A 14,241-nucleotide genomic window follows, 5' to 3' on the forward strand; every position below is an offset into this window, starting at 1 on the left:
CCAGCTCAGGCCTTCGTGGCTTAGGCTCTATTTACCTTTATTTTCAAGGCAGAACTGCTGTTTCCCAGTTTTGCTCAATTTCAGCAGCAAATGAAGAAGCTGCATCAGAACCAAAGCAGACAGGGCAGGAAAACCCTCTGGCTTCATTACTGGGTGAGAAACAAACCCAGCTTAGACAAAGTAATGGAATGGAGGCACGGTTTGTTTTCCTTTCCATGTGTCATCACTGTGAGTGGCTCAACCCACTATTTTTTTTAACTCCTCCTCCATGGATCACAACAGAGTGAGCAGATGAGAATTAATCAATGCTTTGAAATGTTTGGCACATGCACTAAAACAAAGCTCACCCATGGTGCAGGGGGATGCTGCTAACTCTGAAAACTCATGGGATGCAGTGTGCAGTGGGAAAGAGAATGCAATGCTTTGCCTTGCATCTGCCATTGCCAGAGCACAGCTCATTTTGGAAAAGGAAAAAAAATATCAGAGCTTAATCAGAGACTGCATGGAAACAGTGATTGGTGATTCAAAGTGGTGGCTGGGATTTGGGAAGAGCAAAATTTGCAGGGGATAGGAGCCAGGTGAGCAGGCAGAGAAGGCCTCGTTATGTTGATTCCTTGTGCCTGGGCTTTGAGGGCACCACTGCACACACGTGCAAGGACAAACAGCCACGTTTAAGGGGCTCAAGTGTTGGTCTTCCTCCATTTTTGAGTTCTTTGATGTGCCGTTTTAAAGCTACACAAGCTGGGGGTCAGTGTTAGTGAAAAGGAGGAAGTTTTCTTTGACTTACCTGTGGTGGTGTTTGTTACTACTTTACATCAACTAGTTTTTTGCAGGGCTTCAGATTTGGTAGGCTCCAGCCATGCCACACTGATGTCCTTCTGCAGGAATTTGAGGTCCACCAATCTTGATGCAGATTGCCAAGAGCACGGGTGCTCAGGAGCCACAGTCACTCTGAGACTTTCTGCCCCATCCCCTATAACCTCCACCTTCAAAAGGCGCTGTTCACACTGCAGGCAGCAATCTGGATTTCCTCACAGACAGTGGACCAAGCTCAGCATGAGGCCAGCCAAGATAAATAGCCCAGACTATATAGACTTGGCAAGCTGTGAAGCCCTCTCTGGTATCACGTGCAGCCCAAATTCCTTATTATAGAGTGGCTTATGTGTGAGGGGACCTCAAAGATCATCCTGCCTCGACCCCCTGCTGTGAGCAAGGTTGCCCCCCCAGCAGCTCAGGCTGCTCAGGGCCCATCCATGGCCTGAAGCACCTGAAGGGATGGGGCACCCACAGCTCTGGGCAGCACTGCCAACGCCTCACCTCTCCGAGCAAAGAATTTCTTCCTGTCATCTCATTCTATTCTCCTGCTCTTTTGGTTCTCTCTCCTCTTCGCAGCAAAATCCCGGAGAACTAATCACAGCCCTGTGTGGGAGCTTTATCAAACTGTTTGCTTTGCATCCCTCTTTCTTCCCCTCCATCCCTCCCCTCTTTCCCCTGATGCTCCCCATGCTGCAGCGTGGCAATCTGTCAGGCGGACAGACGCAGCCCTGCTGCAGCTCAGCGCACCGCAATGCACGGGTCAGAGGGGGCAGATCACTTAACACTACACCTGTTTTATGAATAATAGTGCAAGGCAGCTTTGCTGGGTTCCTGGGAGGGCATTTTCCCACCAGGATAAACCCTAAACAAATTCACGTCTTTAACTCGTTTGGCTCTGGTTAGCTCTGGTGATGGGCAGGTCTGGCAGTGCCATGCAGGCTGGGGGAAGCGCAGCTGGAGTTTGGGAGATGTTTGTGCACTGTAAGCTTTGCTTAAGGATGAGTGTGATATAGATTCGGGTTTGAATAGCAAGTTTTAAGTGTGAAAGGTAGAAAAACCAAAGAAACCAGGAAACAAAACCTTGTGAACAGGATCCATCCAATCTTAGAAATATAAAACCTAAGCTAATGTAACAAACTCCAAAACACCATGGTTTGTAAACAAGCCTGCTGCTCTCTAAGAGCAGCCAAAGTCAGATTTCTGAGCCTGTTCGAAATGTTGTCCACCTCTCCACCCCAACCATAACACTCCTGGGTAACTTCTCCCTTCAGCTGCCATGCCACATCCCTGTGGTCCCTGCATCCCATGAAGCATCCAGCACTGCCTCCCCAGCACACATGGATGTGTGACCCATGGATGGAATGAGAGCTGCAGGCCGTGCAGGGATGGGGACCAGCTCAGGACAGGAAAAAGACATGAACGAAGTAACTTTAAATTTGAGATGATTAAAAAATATATATCCAAAGAGTTCTTTGCATGATGTCAAAACAAATTATTTTTGATTCAAAACAGCTCTTTGCTTAACAGGAGCAAGAAGCAACGCTATGTGGCATCCTGGTGGAAGACTTCTATCAGCAGAGGCAGCAATACCCCCAAGCGATGTTTCTGCCCCAGTCCAGAACCATAACCACAGCAAAGCAGGACTCTGCCCTGCAGGCTCCAACCAGCACCTCTCATATATTTTTTTTGTTGTTGTTGGCTTTTATTAAGAGTGAAAAAATAATTTAAAGCAATTATCTGTACAGGGAGGTGTGTGGTTAGCTGGGCAGAGGGTCAACAACCCCACCAGGGAGGGTTAAAGGGGACGATTTACAGCTGTACAAAGACACAACAATCCCACCAAAGAGGAGCAGAGGGTGGAAGGCAGCTCTTGCAGCCCGGAGAGGAGGAGTGGGAGCTGTATGGGGATATGGTGGGGGGGACCGGACCCTCAAGTGACCTGCAGGGGTGTTTCCAGCATCTCCATGAGGAAGGTGTCGATGGGGGTGTCCCCGATCAGCTTGAAGAAGAAAAGGTGCTCCAGGCACTTCAGTCCGATGGACCGTAGCGCTGGCAGGCGCAGGAGGAGTTTGGCAAACCTGCAAAGGGGAGAGAAGGCAGAGGGGTGAGGGAGGCACTGGCTGCACACTGCCACCCGTATCTGAGCCTGAGCTGGGGCGGGCAGAGCACAGACCATCCGGGAGGAAAGAGGGGAGAAAAGGAAACGGGGGAGGAATTTTGCATCCACACGTTTCAAAGATCAAAGAAATAAAGTAAAACACGGCTTCTCCCTAAAGCAAGGGCTCGAACCGGTGACTTGCATCTCCTCTCTGCCGTTGCAACCATTCATGGAACACCCCTCCCCTCCTGGTTCAGGGATGCTGGGAGAGCTGTCCTCTCGTCTCTCCCCACACCTCCGAGGATGCTGCGGCTGCACCCGGCGGCCCGGGGACCGGAGCGCGGCATTGCGGCACGGCAACCAGCAGAGGGTGGGCTTGCACCGGGCTGGGAGGGATCCGTCGGCATCCCAAAGGCTGCGGTCCGGCAGCGGGGCGGCCCCGGGCGGTGGTTTGTTTTTGTATTGCAGACCTTCCTCGCTGGGGTTAATTCAGCCCCAGGACGGAGGAGACACTCACCGCCCCGGCTGCTCGGGGTACTTCTGCTTCGTGTAAGCTTCCAGCGTGGCGTAGACCTTCTCCCGCAGCGACTCCACTTCGGAGGGGCTGGACAAGCCCTTCGCGTCTGGACAAGAGAGTCACTGCCAGGGATCCAGTGACACGCAGGGGAGAGGTGGTGATGCTGCGTGACAGCTCCGCTACTTACCTGGGTTGAAGAGGACAATGGCTCGCAGGCACCCCAGCTCCGACTTATCCATCTGCATGTCCTTCATTTTGGACACCAGCTCTGTCAAAACTCTGCTTGTGGGGGACATGAGTGGGCAGACAGTCAGAAACAGGGGCTGAAATCATCCAGGATGGGCACTGGGAATCCCCCCAGCCCCTCTCTGCAGGGAGGGGTGGCTGTAAGGAACAGCAATGCTACCCACTGCTCTTTTCATTAAGTTTACTTCCATTCTCGCTCTGCTCTGCACATGGGCTCTGTGCTCTGCTGGAGTTATGAAGAACAATTTGTGTTTGAGGAAAACCAAATGGATGTTCCTCCACATTGCACTCTGCATGCCACTTCTGTAAGGGTGGCACCACCACATCCTGCTGGGCTGGGAGCAGACATGGCACAGACAGTATATATATGGCTGTTACATGGGCAGAAACTGCAAGCTGGGGCTTAAGGCTCTGCTAGCTAAAGATCTGCTGATCAGTATTAGCTCTAGATCCAGTTATGGCAAAAGCTTCAAGGGGAGGGCAGAGAAGCATCCTCCCCCTGCACAAACACACAAACCCACAGAGATGCTTCTGCAGCTGCAAATCCCTTTCAAGGTGTTTTCATTACATTCTGTTGTGTTTTTCATAAGCCAGTCAAATGTCCCCTAATTCTGCCCCAAATCATCATGGGTTTGCTGTAGCACTCCATAGAACAATAGAATATCTCTAGTTGGAAGCAGTCATTGATTCCCTTTCAGTGGGGAGAGAACCTGCAGGGCCCTGCTGCTGGGGATGACAACCTGGCCACATACCTGTCAAAGATGGAGCCCACGCCTGCACTGTGAGCACTGCTGCGGTGCACATGCAAGCCTGTGGCCAGCAGGATGCCATCCTGCACCGACACGGAGCGATGGGAGAAGGATGCGATGAGCAGCTCGTTCCAGCCTGCGAGAGGGAGGTGTGTGGGATCAAGAGGGCAGCTGCCAGCCAGCATCATTCCCATACAGAGCAGGGAGCTGGTTTCTGCCCTTTGATTCAACATCAGATTCCCAGTGCCCCATCTACACTCTCTGCCAAGCGCTTATCCTGGCCTGGGACAAGGCAGCTCCACCAGCAGGGAAGGACCAGCTCAGGGTGTCGCGTTCCCCACAAACACACAACCCAAAGAAGGGATGGGGATAGCAAGAAAAGGGCAAAAGTTGGGGACATTACCTGCCCGCAGGAGAATGACTTGGTCCTCCAGGGTCAGGTCGGAGAAGTGGGGGATGCGCTTGGCCCACTCGACAAGAGTGAAGAGCTGCTTGTCAGCAGCGTGGCAGATGTTGGTGACAGGGTCATTTGTCTATGGGAACAGCAATGTTGGGTGGAAAAGGGGAGAATTAATCAATGTAAAATCATTGATAGTCACTACCCACTCTACACACAGCATCAAATCACATTAGCAATACGCAGGCCCACAGATAAAGCGATCGCATTGCCAGTTATCTCAGCTGTGCATTTTTGGGGAGAGGAAATTTTTATTACTATTGTTTCTCCTCAGCCAAATTGGCCTTAAGTTGCACCAGAGGAGATTCAGATTGGATAAGTGGAGATACGGCACTGAAGGACGTGGTGGGAGAGGGTTGGGGTTGGACTTGGTGATCTTACATCCCACATCAGCCCTGGTTGCTATGGGGCAGACAATCTGTGCCCAGAGATGCGCAGCCCCAGCACGCATAGGATTTGTCCCTTCAAATCACATCTCAAATGCTCTCATCCCAGGCTGTGTGACATCACTAACACTGCACAGTGCCCCTTACTGAGCTCTCCGTGTTCACATCACTGTATGCCTCAGTTTTGGGTTCGACTGCCAGCTCAGCTTCCAGGATCCTCTCCACAGGCATGTCTTCACTGCCGCCGCTCGTGGACTCAGCTTCATTCTCACTGCGCTCCCTGCTCCGCTGCCTCTCCTCCTGCACAGCTAAGGGACAAGAAAACCCAGCTCTTTACACCCAGGCAGCACTCAGCTCCTCTTGGTTGAGGAACTCTCTTGGTAGGGAAAAAATAAACAGATGCTTCAGGTCCAACCAAAGCGCAATCACCACTCTGTCCTCATCACCCTCCAGTAACTTTAGGGTTGCTGCAGACTGGTGGCCTCCAAACTTCACCTCCAAACTCCAGCAAAGAGGAAGAAGGAGGTAATGCCTCCAGGTGGCAGCCTGAGCTCAGTGGTCACAAGCTGCTGGAGGGACCCCATCTCCCAGCCACTAAGGTTTGCTGCGTACCCAATTCCTGAGCCAAACTGGGGCCTTCACATCTATAAGGGCAGGGATCGATGCAGGGAACTCCTCCTGCTGCAAGCTTGGAGCAATCCTACTCTTCTATCATTTCCCAAGATATCTGCTGATGGGTGACATATCAGTTATTCACCCCCAGGGCTGCTGGGTGTGTGGAGGACAGGTCAATGTAGGATGTGTACACACAGCATGCCAAGTCTTATGCCAATTTTGTATTGGCAAACCCATAAGACAATCCTGCTTTGGGAGAAAGGAAAGGCAAATGACCAGCAGGTGTCACATCAGTTTAGCTCACTGCTGGGAAGAAGAGCACCAAAAGAGCAGAACAGCCCTGTTAGCCAGCATCACTGCCTCACTATGACCACACAGCACCAGCCAGGGTACCAAAATGCAGGGTAAGCCCTGAAGGAAATGTGGGGGGCTGGACTAGTCATGAATAATGAGTTGTGGGCATTTATAACCATGAAGTGATAAAGGTTCACTGGGGAGAAGCTGGATGCAAAGCCAGCACCGCTGTTATGCAAATGTTGGTGGTTTTTGTTGAACAACTTAATGACTTCTCCCCTAGAGCAGTCAGCAGTTGGAGGAGTGGGGAAGGCATCTCCATGAAACAATCGGAGGAAGACAGAGGATGCTAAGAAAGGGACCGGTTCTGCAAGCCTCCAACAAGCCCTAAGGCTGCCTGAGAGCTCGATCCTCATTTCCTCAGTTAGATAACTGCTGCTGGGAGGAGGATGTTACATTCTCCCAGCACAGGTTTGTCCTCACACTGCCCACCAGCAGCCTGGGGCTTGCATTTTCATGCTCTGTGAAAGGAAGTCGCATCGACTCCGTGCTCCTCCAAACCACTTCGCACCCAGCAGGAAGCTGTGCCTGAGATTGGGATTCTGTATCAAGCCTGCTCTTATACAACCCCCAGCTTCCCTCAGTGCTTGGGGCAGCGCAGAATTGATCGCGCTACAGGGAATGGGCCAAAGCATCACAGCTGCACGCCCAGAGCACACACGTCAAGAAGCCTCCAAGCCCGTGTGTACCTTCCCTCTTCATCCCCATGGCGAGGCACTTCTGATAGCGGCAGTACTGGCAGCGGTTGCGTTGGCGCTTGTCGATGAGGCAATCCTTGTTGTCACGGCAGGTGTAGATCAGGTCCTTCCGAATGGTCCTCTTAAAGAAGCCCTTGCAGCCCTCGCAGCTGTACACCCCATAGTGCTTCCCTAGGGAGGTGAGGGCAGGCTGTCAGCGTGGGTGAGCTCAGACCGACCCCAGAGGTGAGGGAAGAGCCTGCAGGGAGTCAACTTGGCAGGGCTGGTTTGTCAAGGAGGATGGGGTGCTGCTGTGCTATCACTTTCTCATTGTAAGGAAGGACCGTATCCATCTGCATCCCAGCAGAGGGATGGGAGCCATGATTGGGGTGCACTGACATGGTGGGGTTTGCCAGGCTCAGCAGGAGAAATAACCTAAGAACAGCTACAAGGCAGCTGTTAGCGCTACAAAGAGCACAGGTGAACAGGAACACAGTGATTTTCATGTTTTACCTTTGTTAAAGGTATGAAATGAGATGATACCTAGAGAAGAGTCTGCCCTTAGGTAAGCCAGACCCAGCCATGAACCCTGTGATACCAGCACAACCTCAGCATTCACCAATTGATGACAACATTCACTGCTATGCAAGCCGCCTTCAGGGCATCAGGGCAGCCGTCATTGCAAAGCCCTCCCTGAGGAAGGAAGCCTCCTACCTGAGGACCTGTCCCCACAGATGGCACAGATGTGTTTGGCTAAGGAACCCGGGCTTGTGGATGGATAATTCATGTTCCCAATCCCCGGAAGACCTGGCAAGGGCTTGACGTCCTCTGAGCTGCTGACATTGTTGAGCACATTGAGCTGTAGGAGGAGAAGACAAAGAGATGGTTTAGCTCTGTATCCCAGAGAAACCATCCCCAAATTGAGACGAGTGTTTCCTCAATGCTCAGAGTAGGCTCATCCGAAAGCTCATCCCTAGCCCATGTGCAGACCGACACCCTCTGGCAAATCCAGCTGGAGGGATTTAAGCAGAAGCTGGGTAGCAGAAATCAACCCTTATCCCATTCTGATGCTGCAAGTAAAAGGCAGGGCTAAGCAGAGCTGGAAAAGAGTGGATAGCAACTCTCAGCTGCTCAGTTACAGCCCCTGAACAACAGCTCCTGTGGGATCCTGCCTTCTTCATGCAGGGGGATGCTGGTCATCAGCTGCCTGTGGCTCACGATGTACAAATCTGCATGAAAACGTGGCAATCCCAGTCCCTCCCTGGGACTCCAAACTCAGTCACAAGCTGGAGAACAGAGCAGATTCGGGGTTACCAGAATTGAGAAGGGAGCAAGCAGGACATCTAGAACGAGCTGCACTGAAATGCAGACCAACAGCCCGGAGCCTCCAGCTGAGATCCCCAGGAGCTGTTCCTGGCTGCTGCAAGTTAAAGGCTGCAAACTGAAATCGATCAGAGACCAAAGGCTGACGTTGCCCAGGGCTTCCTTTGATAACTGTTTGCTTTAGAGCTGTTGTCAGCAGGGCAGTGAGGATGAAGGGCCATTGAGCATGTCTTTTCTCAAGCTGCCTGGGCAAAACCGCATCTCTCCAAAACCACCATCAGCTCATCCTTCTCAACACCAACTCAGCTCCTTCCTTCCCTTCAAGCACGCAGCCTCCTTTGGTACTTTGCAAACTTCTTGCCAAGATGCTGAGTCAGGAGGAACTTCTTGTGGTTTAAAGTGTTATCCAGAGCTCAGTTATCACCTTTCTTTTCTCTCTGCTGCACTCGCAGACAAAAACAGCATAGACGCTGGGGGAGAATTGGGACAGTTTTAGCCATCAGTGTCTAGGAGCTTTGGCTCCTGCAGGTTAAGTGCAATCATGTATGATATTTGGGACAACTGCTTGAACCCAAATCCATTAGCAGCCTCCCTGCCAAATCCCCAAAGCCCAGCTGTCTCCTTGCATTAGAGACAACGTGAGTAAAACTCTCCTCAGAGCTGGTAACGTGGGGAAACTCCTGGACTGGGGAAAACTGTTTCCTGGAGCATCCCCAGACCCAGAGGAAAAGGTTTCCATACAGCCAGCATTGCTACCAGCTCCACCACCATCAAGCACCTGCCTGGCATACCATGGGCAATGGGAATTGCATGGTCACCAGGAAACAGCTGAGTGGTGTGAGGGTCCTTGCACTGCACAGGCACCCAAAGAGCCCCCTGAGGGGACACAGACCCCAACCCCAGGGATCCCCCTTTACCTGGAGAGGAACGTCAGCCTTTGAGTGAGCTCAGGCAGTAAGGATGAGAGCATTTCATTTTTCTTCAGGCAAAGTCTGCACACAGCATGGAGTACGTAGCTGGCATTTAGCATTAACATTTGTCTCTCTAGAAAGTCTGCATCCTTTCCATATAATGAAACATAGCAGATACCCTTTTACTGGAGGAATGGGAATAACTATTTCCTATTGTACTGTACATGTATTTCAATAATAACCCATATGCCAGAGATGCAGCAGAGAGGATTGCCTCTATAGTAAGATAAGATGTGGGAATCATCTTCCCCCCCCCCCATCTCTGTGAAATGTAGACAGGTATCTTCTGTGTCAAGGTGATTTAGGAAGATTCACACGCTGGCAATTGTTCTTTACATCAAATCTACAAAACACGCCAAGGACTCCCCACCAGCCAGCCCACGCCCTCCAGTTTCAGTCTTCACCCAGCCTCTGAGCACCAGAAACTGGGGATGAAGCCAGCACGCCCATCTACCTACCTGTGGGCTGTGGGTCACAAAGTTCATGCCTGGGGCTGAGGAGGACAGAGCAACGGGATGCGAGCCAATGGAGGATGCAATGACCCTGTAGGGTGAGCCCAACGCATTCACTGGAGAACCAATGGTGTTCATGGGGGATGGCAGCGCCCGGGAGGCGTTTGTGGGGGCCTCGAGGTAGTTGTGGTGTCCGTCCACTGTGCTCCCCACGGACAGGCTGGATGATGGGCTCACAGACGTGGAGCTGGCGTGAACAGGGGAATCTATAGGGAGAGATGAGGTCTACATGGATGCGCCTGCCTGTACAGCGGTCTGCTGCCCTGCCTTGCTTGTGTCAGCTTAGATGCTGGCCAAGCAAACATGCCTTATTGTATAAAGGCAAAGAGCAAAACGTTGCTTATGGTACAGGAAATAAGGTTACCTACAGCAACAAAACATGTTATGAAGATAATGTTTAATAATCAAATCTTCTCGCGTTGCGTTGGTGCCTCAGCTGACTTGGAAAAAGGCACTGCTGCCTGCCTGCCTCAGGCTGGCTTTCTATTCCCTGAGGTCTCACATTTGCTGTTCAAACTAGCTCTGTAGACAGTGCATTTCTGAAGCCAAGAAATCCCCAGCAGCCAGGCTGGAACCCCCACATCTCTCTGTGCTTTGCAACGTGCTTCACTTCCCATGATGGCTCATCTTCCTCTCCTCAAGGCTCAGCTCTTCCCTTCCCACCCACATACCTCTCCACCGTGCTATTTCACACATTTCTCCAGTTCCAATTCAAGACGTTGGAGCCAAGAAACTCAGCTCTACAAGACCCATCTCCAGAGATTATTTTGACACAAAATGCCCACCAATGTCAAACGGTCAACAGCTGCATTTTAAGGATATATATACAACCTTTTTTCCCCTTTCCCCAGAATTTAGCAACCCTAGTAAGCATTGGCTTTCGTTAACATTTCAATGAGCCATTGTTTCTCTATTGGCTTTTCAACACAGGAGACCATTCCCTGGAGCAGCAAAGGCAAGGTGTTGCATGGCAGTGTCACACAGTTGGTTTTCCATAGCTGGCAAAGAGGATGCTTGTTCCCGTTGCGTTTGCAGTAAGGCAGAGGTTTGGTGTCGTGTTGTTGTTGGTTTTTTTTCCTCCCCATCCTTTTAACATTATTGCAAAGTTATTTACGTGACAGTGTTTGTTATTTTACCTGAAGTAACAATCAAATCTGATTCAAAGGGAAGATGCACAATAAAGACGGGAAAAGGTCAGCTTGCTGAATAACATTAAAGACATTTGTCAGAGTCAAGGAGGACTCGATCTGCTGTTATCAACCCACTTCAGACTTAATTCTGCAGAGGGTGGGGGAGAAAAGGTCTTTGTCAATTCTTGCTTTGGCTTTTTGGATCAATTCTCCCAGCGGAAAGCAACGTGAGGCAAGAGGAAGCCAGCAAAATGACAGCAGCAGAAGCCCTGGAGGCAGTGCCCAGGCAAAGGGCTCCATCCTACTGCTGGAGGGCCCTCCCCAGCATCGATACACAGCTTATAAACAAATTGCTTATAAACAAAAGCTTATAAACAAATTGCTTTTCACATCGCTTTAAACAGAGAGATACTTTTCAGAACTCTTCTGCTTAGGAAATCAGCCACTAAAAGAGGGATGGGGCAGAGGTCTTCCACACCAGAGTAGCTAAGGAGAAGAGGGACGATTCTTCATCCTTTTCCATAACACAGAAAAGGGCATTTTCAAAGTATCACATAGAAAATCTAAGTCACTAAGAAAAGACTCCCAGGAAAGGTATTTTACTTGTTCATATTTACATATTTACACCAGTCCTAAGAGAAACACCGTTCTTTATTAGAAAGGATCCAATCTTTAGGAAGATGCAAAGGAAGGCTCTCAGGCAAAGACGACTGCTTTCTAGAGCCAGCTCCATGGCATGCTTGTGTCCATGGCAAGAGTGCTATGGCCAGGGATACCCCCAAAGGCAATGCATTTGTTCCCACACTGGCCGCACTATCTGAAGCTGGGACAAATACATTGGCCAAAACCATCAGTTTCCAGATACAAATATCTGTATCTAACCATAATAAATTACAATACAAATCCTACTCAAAAATCAAAGCAGTGGTCTGGGATTTTTTTTTTTTTTTTTTTGACTTCCAGTCCTTCCCCAGGACGCAGGCTAACTTGGACAGCATAAATAGAGATCACAGGCCTTGTTAATTTGTGCTGAATATGGTTTGGAAAGATTAAGTGAAGTGATCCTGGAGAAAATACTACCTGTGTCACGCGTCTCCCAGCTGAAACTAACTCAGAAGTCTTGCAAGGACTTCCCTCGAGATATTCTCTCCCATCACATGGGGGTGAACAGAAGCATCCGTGCTGCAGTGATTCTGGGGAGGAGCTGCTCCACAGGGACACAGCTGTGAGATGACACAGGGGGGACCACAGAGCCAGGAGCCAGCCCAGTGTGCCAGCCACGGCTGCTTCTGTGGCAGCATCCAGCCCAGGTGACATTTACACTGTGGGCCTGCAGCCTGCCCATCAGGTAATGCAAGATGACATGCAGTGCTGGGGACTCGACTGGCTCTGGCGGGGCCCTGAGGAGCACAGGGCAGCCCTGTATCAGAAGGACAGGAGATAAGCAAGGACACTGCATAGCTTTGATTCCTCACTTCTTCCACCACTGTAAAATCCTGGCCGAGGGTGGGAGCTTTGCATGAACAGCCTCATAGAACTGAGAATATAGAAATGCCATCTCCATCACTGTAGAGGCAGATGCAGAGCCCACACATCAGTGCTGAGCAGCCTGGGCTGGGAGAACGCTGCTCCACGACTAACATTGGCTCAGCAAAGCCAGCTTGGACCATCTGGGCTGTGAGCACTTCCCAGGGAAAAGCTGGACCATGTCTGGAAGGAAAGATAAGAGCATACAAGTGACCACAAGCGCCTTGGCAAGAGCAGGAGGAAGAGAAGTGCCCAGCCTGCTACACATCAAGATATCTTGATTTTCACCCAAAGAAACAGCAGGAGACACCAATCTCATCAACTGTGTTTGAGCAAAAAGTGGAAAGAACACAGACTAGAAATATCCAAGCCTTACACACTGCCTCATAGCCACTGCAGCAGTTGTAAGTTTGCACTGATTAGAGCCTCTTCAGCTCTAATGTCCAGCAAAGCCAGGAGAAGAAAGGTGCCCATGTTAATTAGAGAAAGATCATTGTGTTTATGATCTCGAATCATAAAATCACAAAGGCTGGAAAAGACCTCCAAGATTATCAAGTCAAATCACCAACCCATCCCCACCATGCCCATGAAACCATAGAATCATTAAGTTTGGGTCAGACCTGTAAGATCATCTAGTCCAATTGTCAACCCATCAGCACCATGCCCACTAAACTATCATAAAATCATGAAGGCTGGAAAAGATTTCCAGGATCATCAAGTCTAACCACAAACCTAACATGCCATGCCCACTAAGCCATAAAATGACAAAGGTCAGAAAATGCCACAAAGATCATCTAGTCCAACCATCAATCTACTACCTAGGCACCTAGTGCCTAGGGCAAGCCTACCTCCTATGACCTGCAGATAAATAGCAAGTCCAGGGATGATCTTTCAGTCTTTCCACTTGTTCTTTAGGCATCAAAGAATTAAGAGGTAGAGCAAACTGTATGAATAACAAAGAATATGCTTCTGAGGCCCAGATAAGCGCAGAGAGAGAGATCACCTCATAGGTATGAAGGGTCAGAGGTGTGAGCTGTGCTGCCTCCCCCTCCTCCACAGACCCAAGAACACCAAATAGGGATGTGTAGGGAAGGGCTTCAGCACTGGAACATGGGGTGTATGGGAGACAGCCTGGAAGGAGGATCATCCTTGGGGACAACGTTCTCAGGGACATACCTGTGAGAAATGCTCCTGAAATGAAATGCAGTTATGTAGCAAGGACTCTCTGTTAGCTGGAATCGAAGCTTTACTGCTACAGTTGCCTATTTATTTAAATATGGAAGTTAACACAAAAAAAATACTCCCTTTCTGGTGATATTTATAACTGTCCAAGCATGTTTCCCCATGCTGATATCCTGCATAAAGGTTACTGGCTTTGTCTTGCTTTTAAGGTTCAGTAACCTTTGTGCTCCCATCTTTGCCTTCTGCTCTGCAAGTCAATAAATAATGCAGCCTTCCCCTGACAGCTGACATCACAGAGGAACACAAAGTTTTGGAGGCGGGTAGAGAGATCTGCAGAAGACCAGAGAGGAACATGCAAGATTTTCCCTCTGCTCAATGGGTGGTGATAAGAGCTGCCACCAACAGCTCTGGTTTTAAGCTATACGACTCTTCCACTGCTTTGCAAACCAAGGCCACCTAAAACCTGGCCCCCAAGGAGCAGTTGGGTGGAAGCACATGAGGCTTTCACCTGGCTTGTTGGATTGATGGTTGGACTAGATGATCTCAGTCTTTTCCAACCTTTATAATTCTACAGCTTGGCAGACTCAGCATCAGGTGCCACTTTAAGGTCTCGGTCTGATTTGATTGAAATCGAACAGTGTGTTCACAGTTTAAGATGCCCAAGGACATTTAGACAACACA

The 14,241-nt window shown here is 50.0% G+C and overlaps 1 protein-coding gene across 11 annotated transcripts in view; it reads right to left on the minus strand.

Moving 5' to 3' along the window:
• Nucleotides 1-2,033: 2,033 nt before the first annotated feature.
• Nucleotides 2,034-14,241, minus strand: part of RXRG (retinoid X receptor gamma) — a 29,725-nt gene continuing 17,517 nt past the window's right edge. For 8 of the 11 annotated variants that reach the window (XM_090146063.1, XM_090146060.1, XM_090146058.1 and 5 more), the window contains 9 exons: nt 9,668-9,927; nt 7,630-7,774; nt 6,928-7,107; nt 5,417-5,577; nt 4,830-4,959; nt 4,430-4,562; nt 3,619-3,713; nt 3,432-3,537; nt 2,606-2,894 (listed from right to left, as the gene is read on the minus strand). In XM_090146063.1, the coding sequence (XP_090002189.1) occupies nt 2,747-2,894; nt 3,432-3,537; nt 3,619-3,713; nt 4,430-4,562; nt 4,830-4,959; nt 5,417-5,577; nt 6,928-7,107; nt 7,630-7,774; nt 9,668-9,927 (1,358 nt within the window). In that variant the 3' untranslated portion in view covers nt 2,606-2,746. Of the gene's footprint in view, nt 2,895-3,431; nt 3,554-3,618; nt 3,714-4,429; nt 4,563-4,829; nt 4,960-5,416; nt 5,578-6,927; nt 7,108-7,629; nt 7,775-9,667; nt 9,928-14,241 lie in introns of all 11 variants that reach the window. The other 3 variants (XM_031595654.2, XM_090146062.1, XM_090146065.1) reach the window with 2 other exon arrangements.

This window comes from Phasianus colchicus, chromosome 9, assembly GCF_987193195.1.
Source record: "Phasianus colchicus chromosome 9, bPhaCol1.hap1.1, whole genome shotgun sequence".
Lineage (NCBI taxonomy): Eukaryota > Metazoa > Chordata > Aves > Galliformes > Phasianidae > Phasianus > Phasianus colchicus.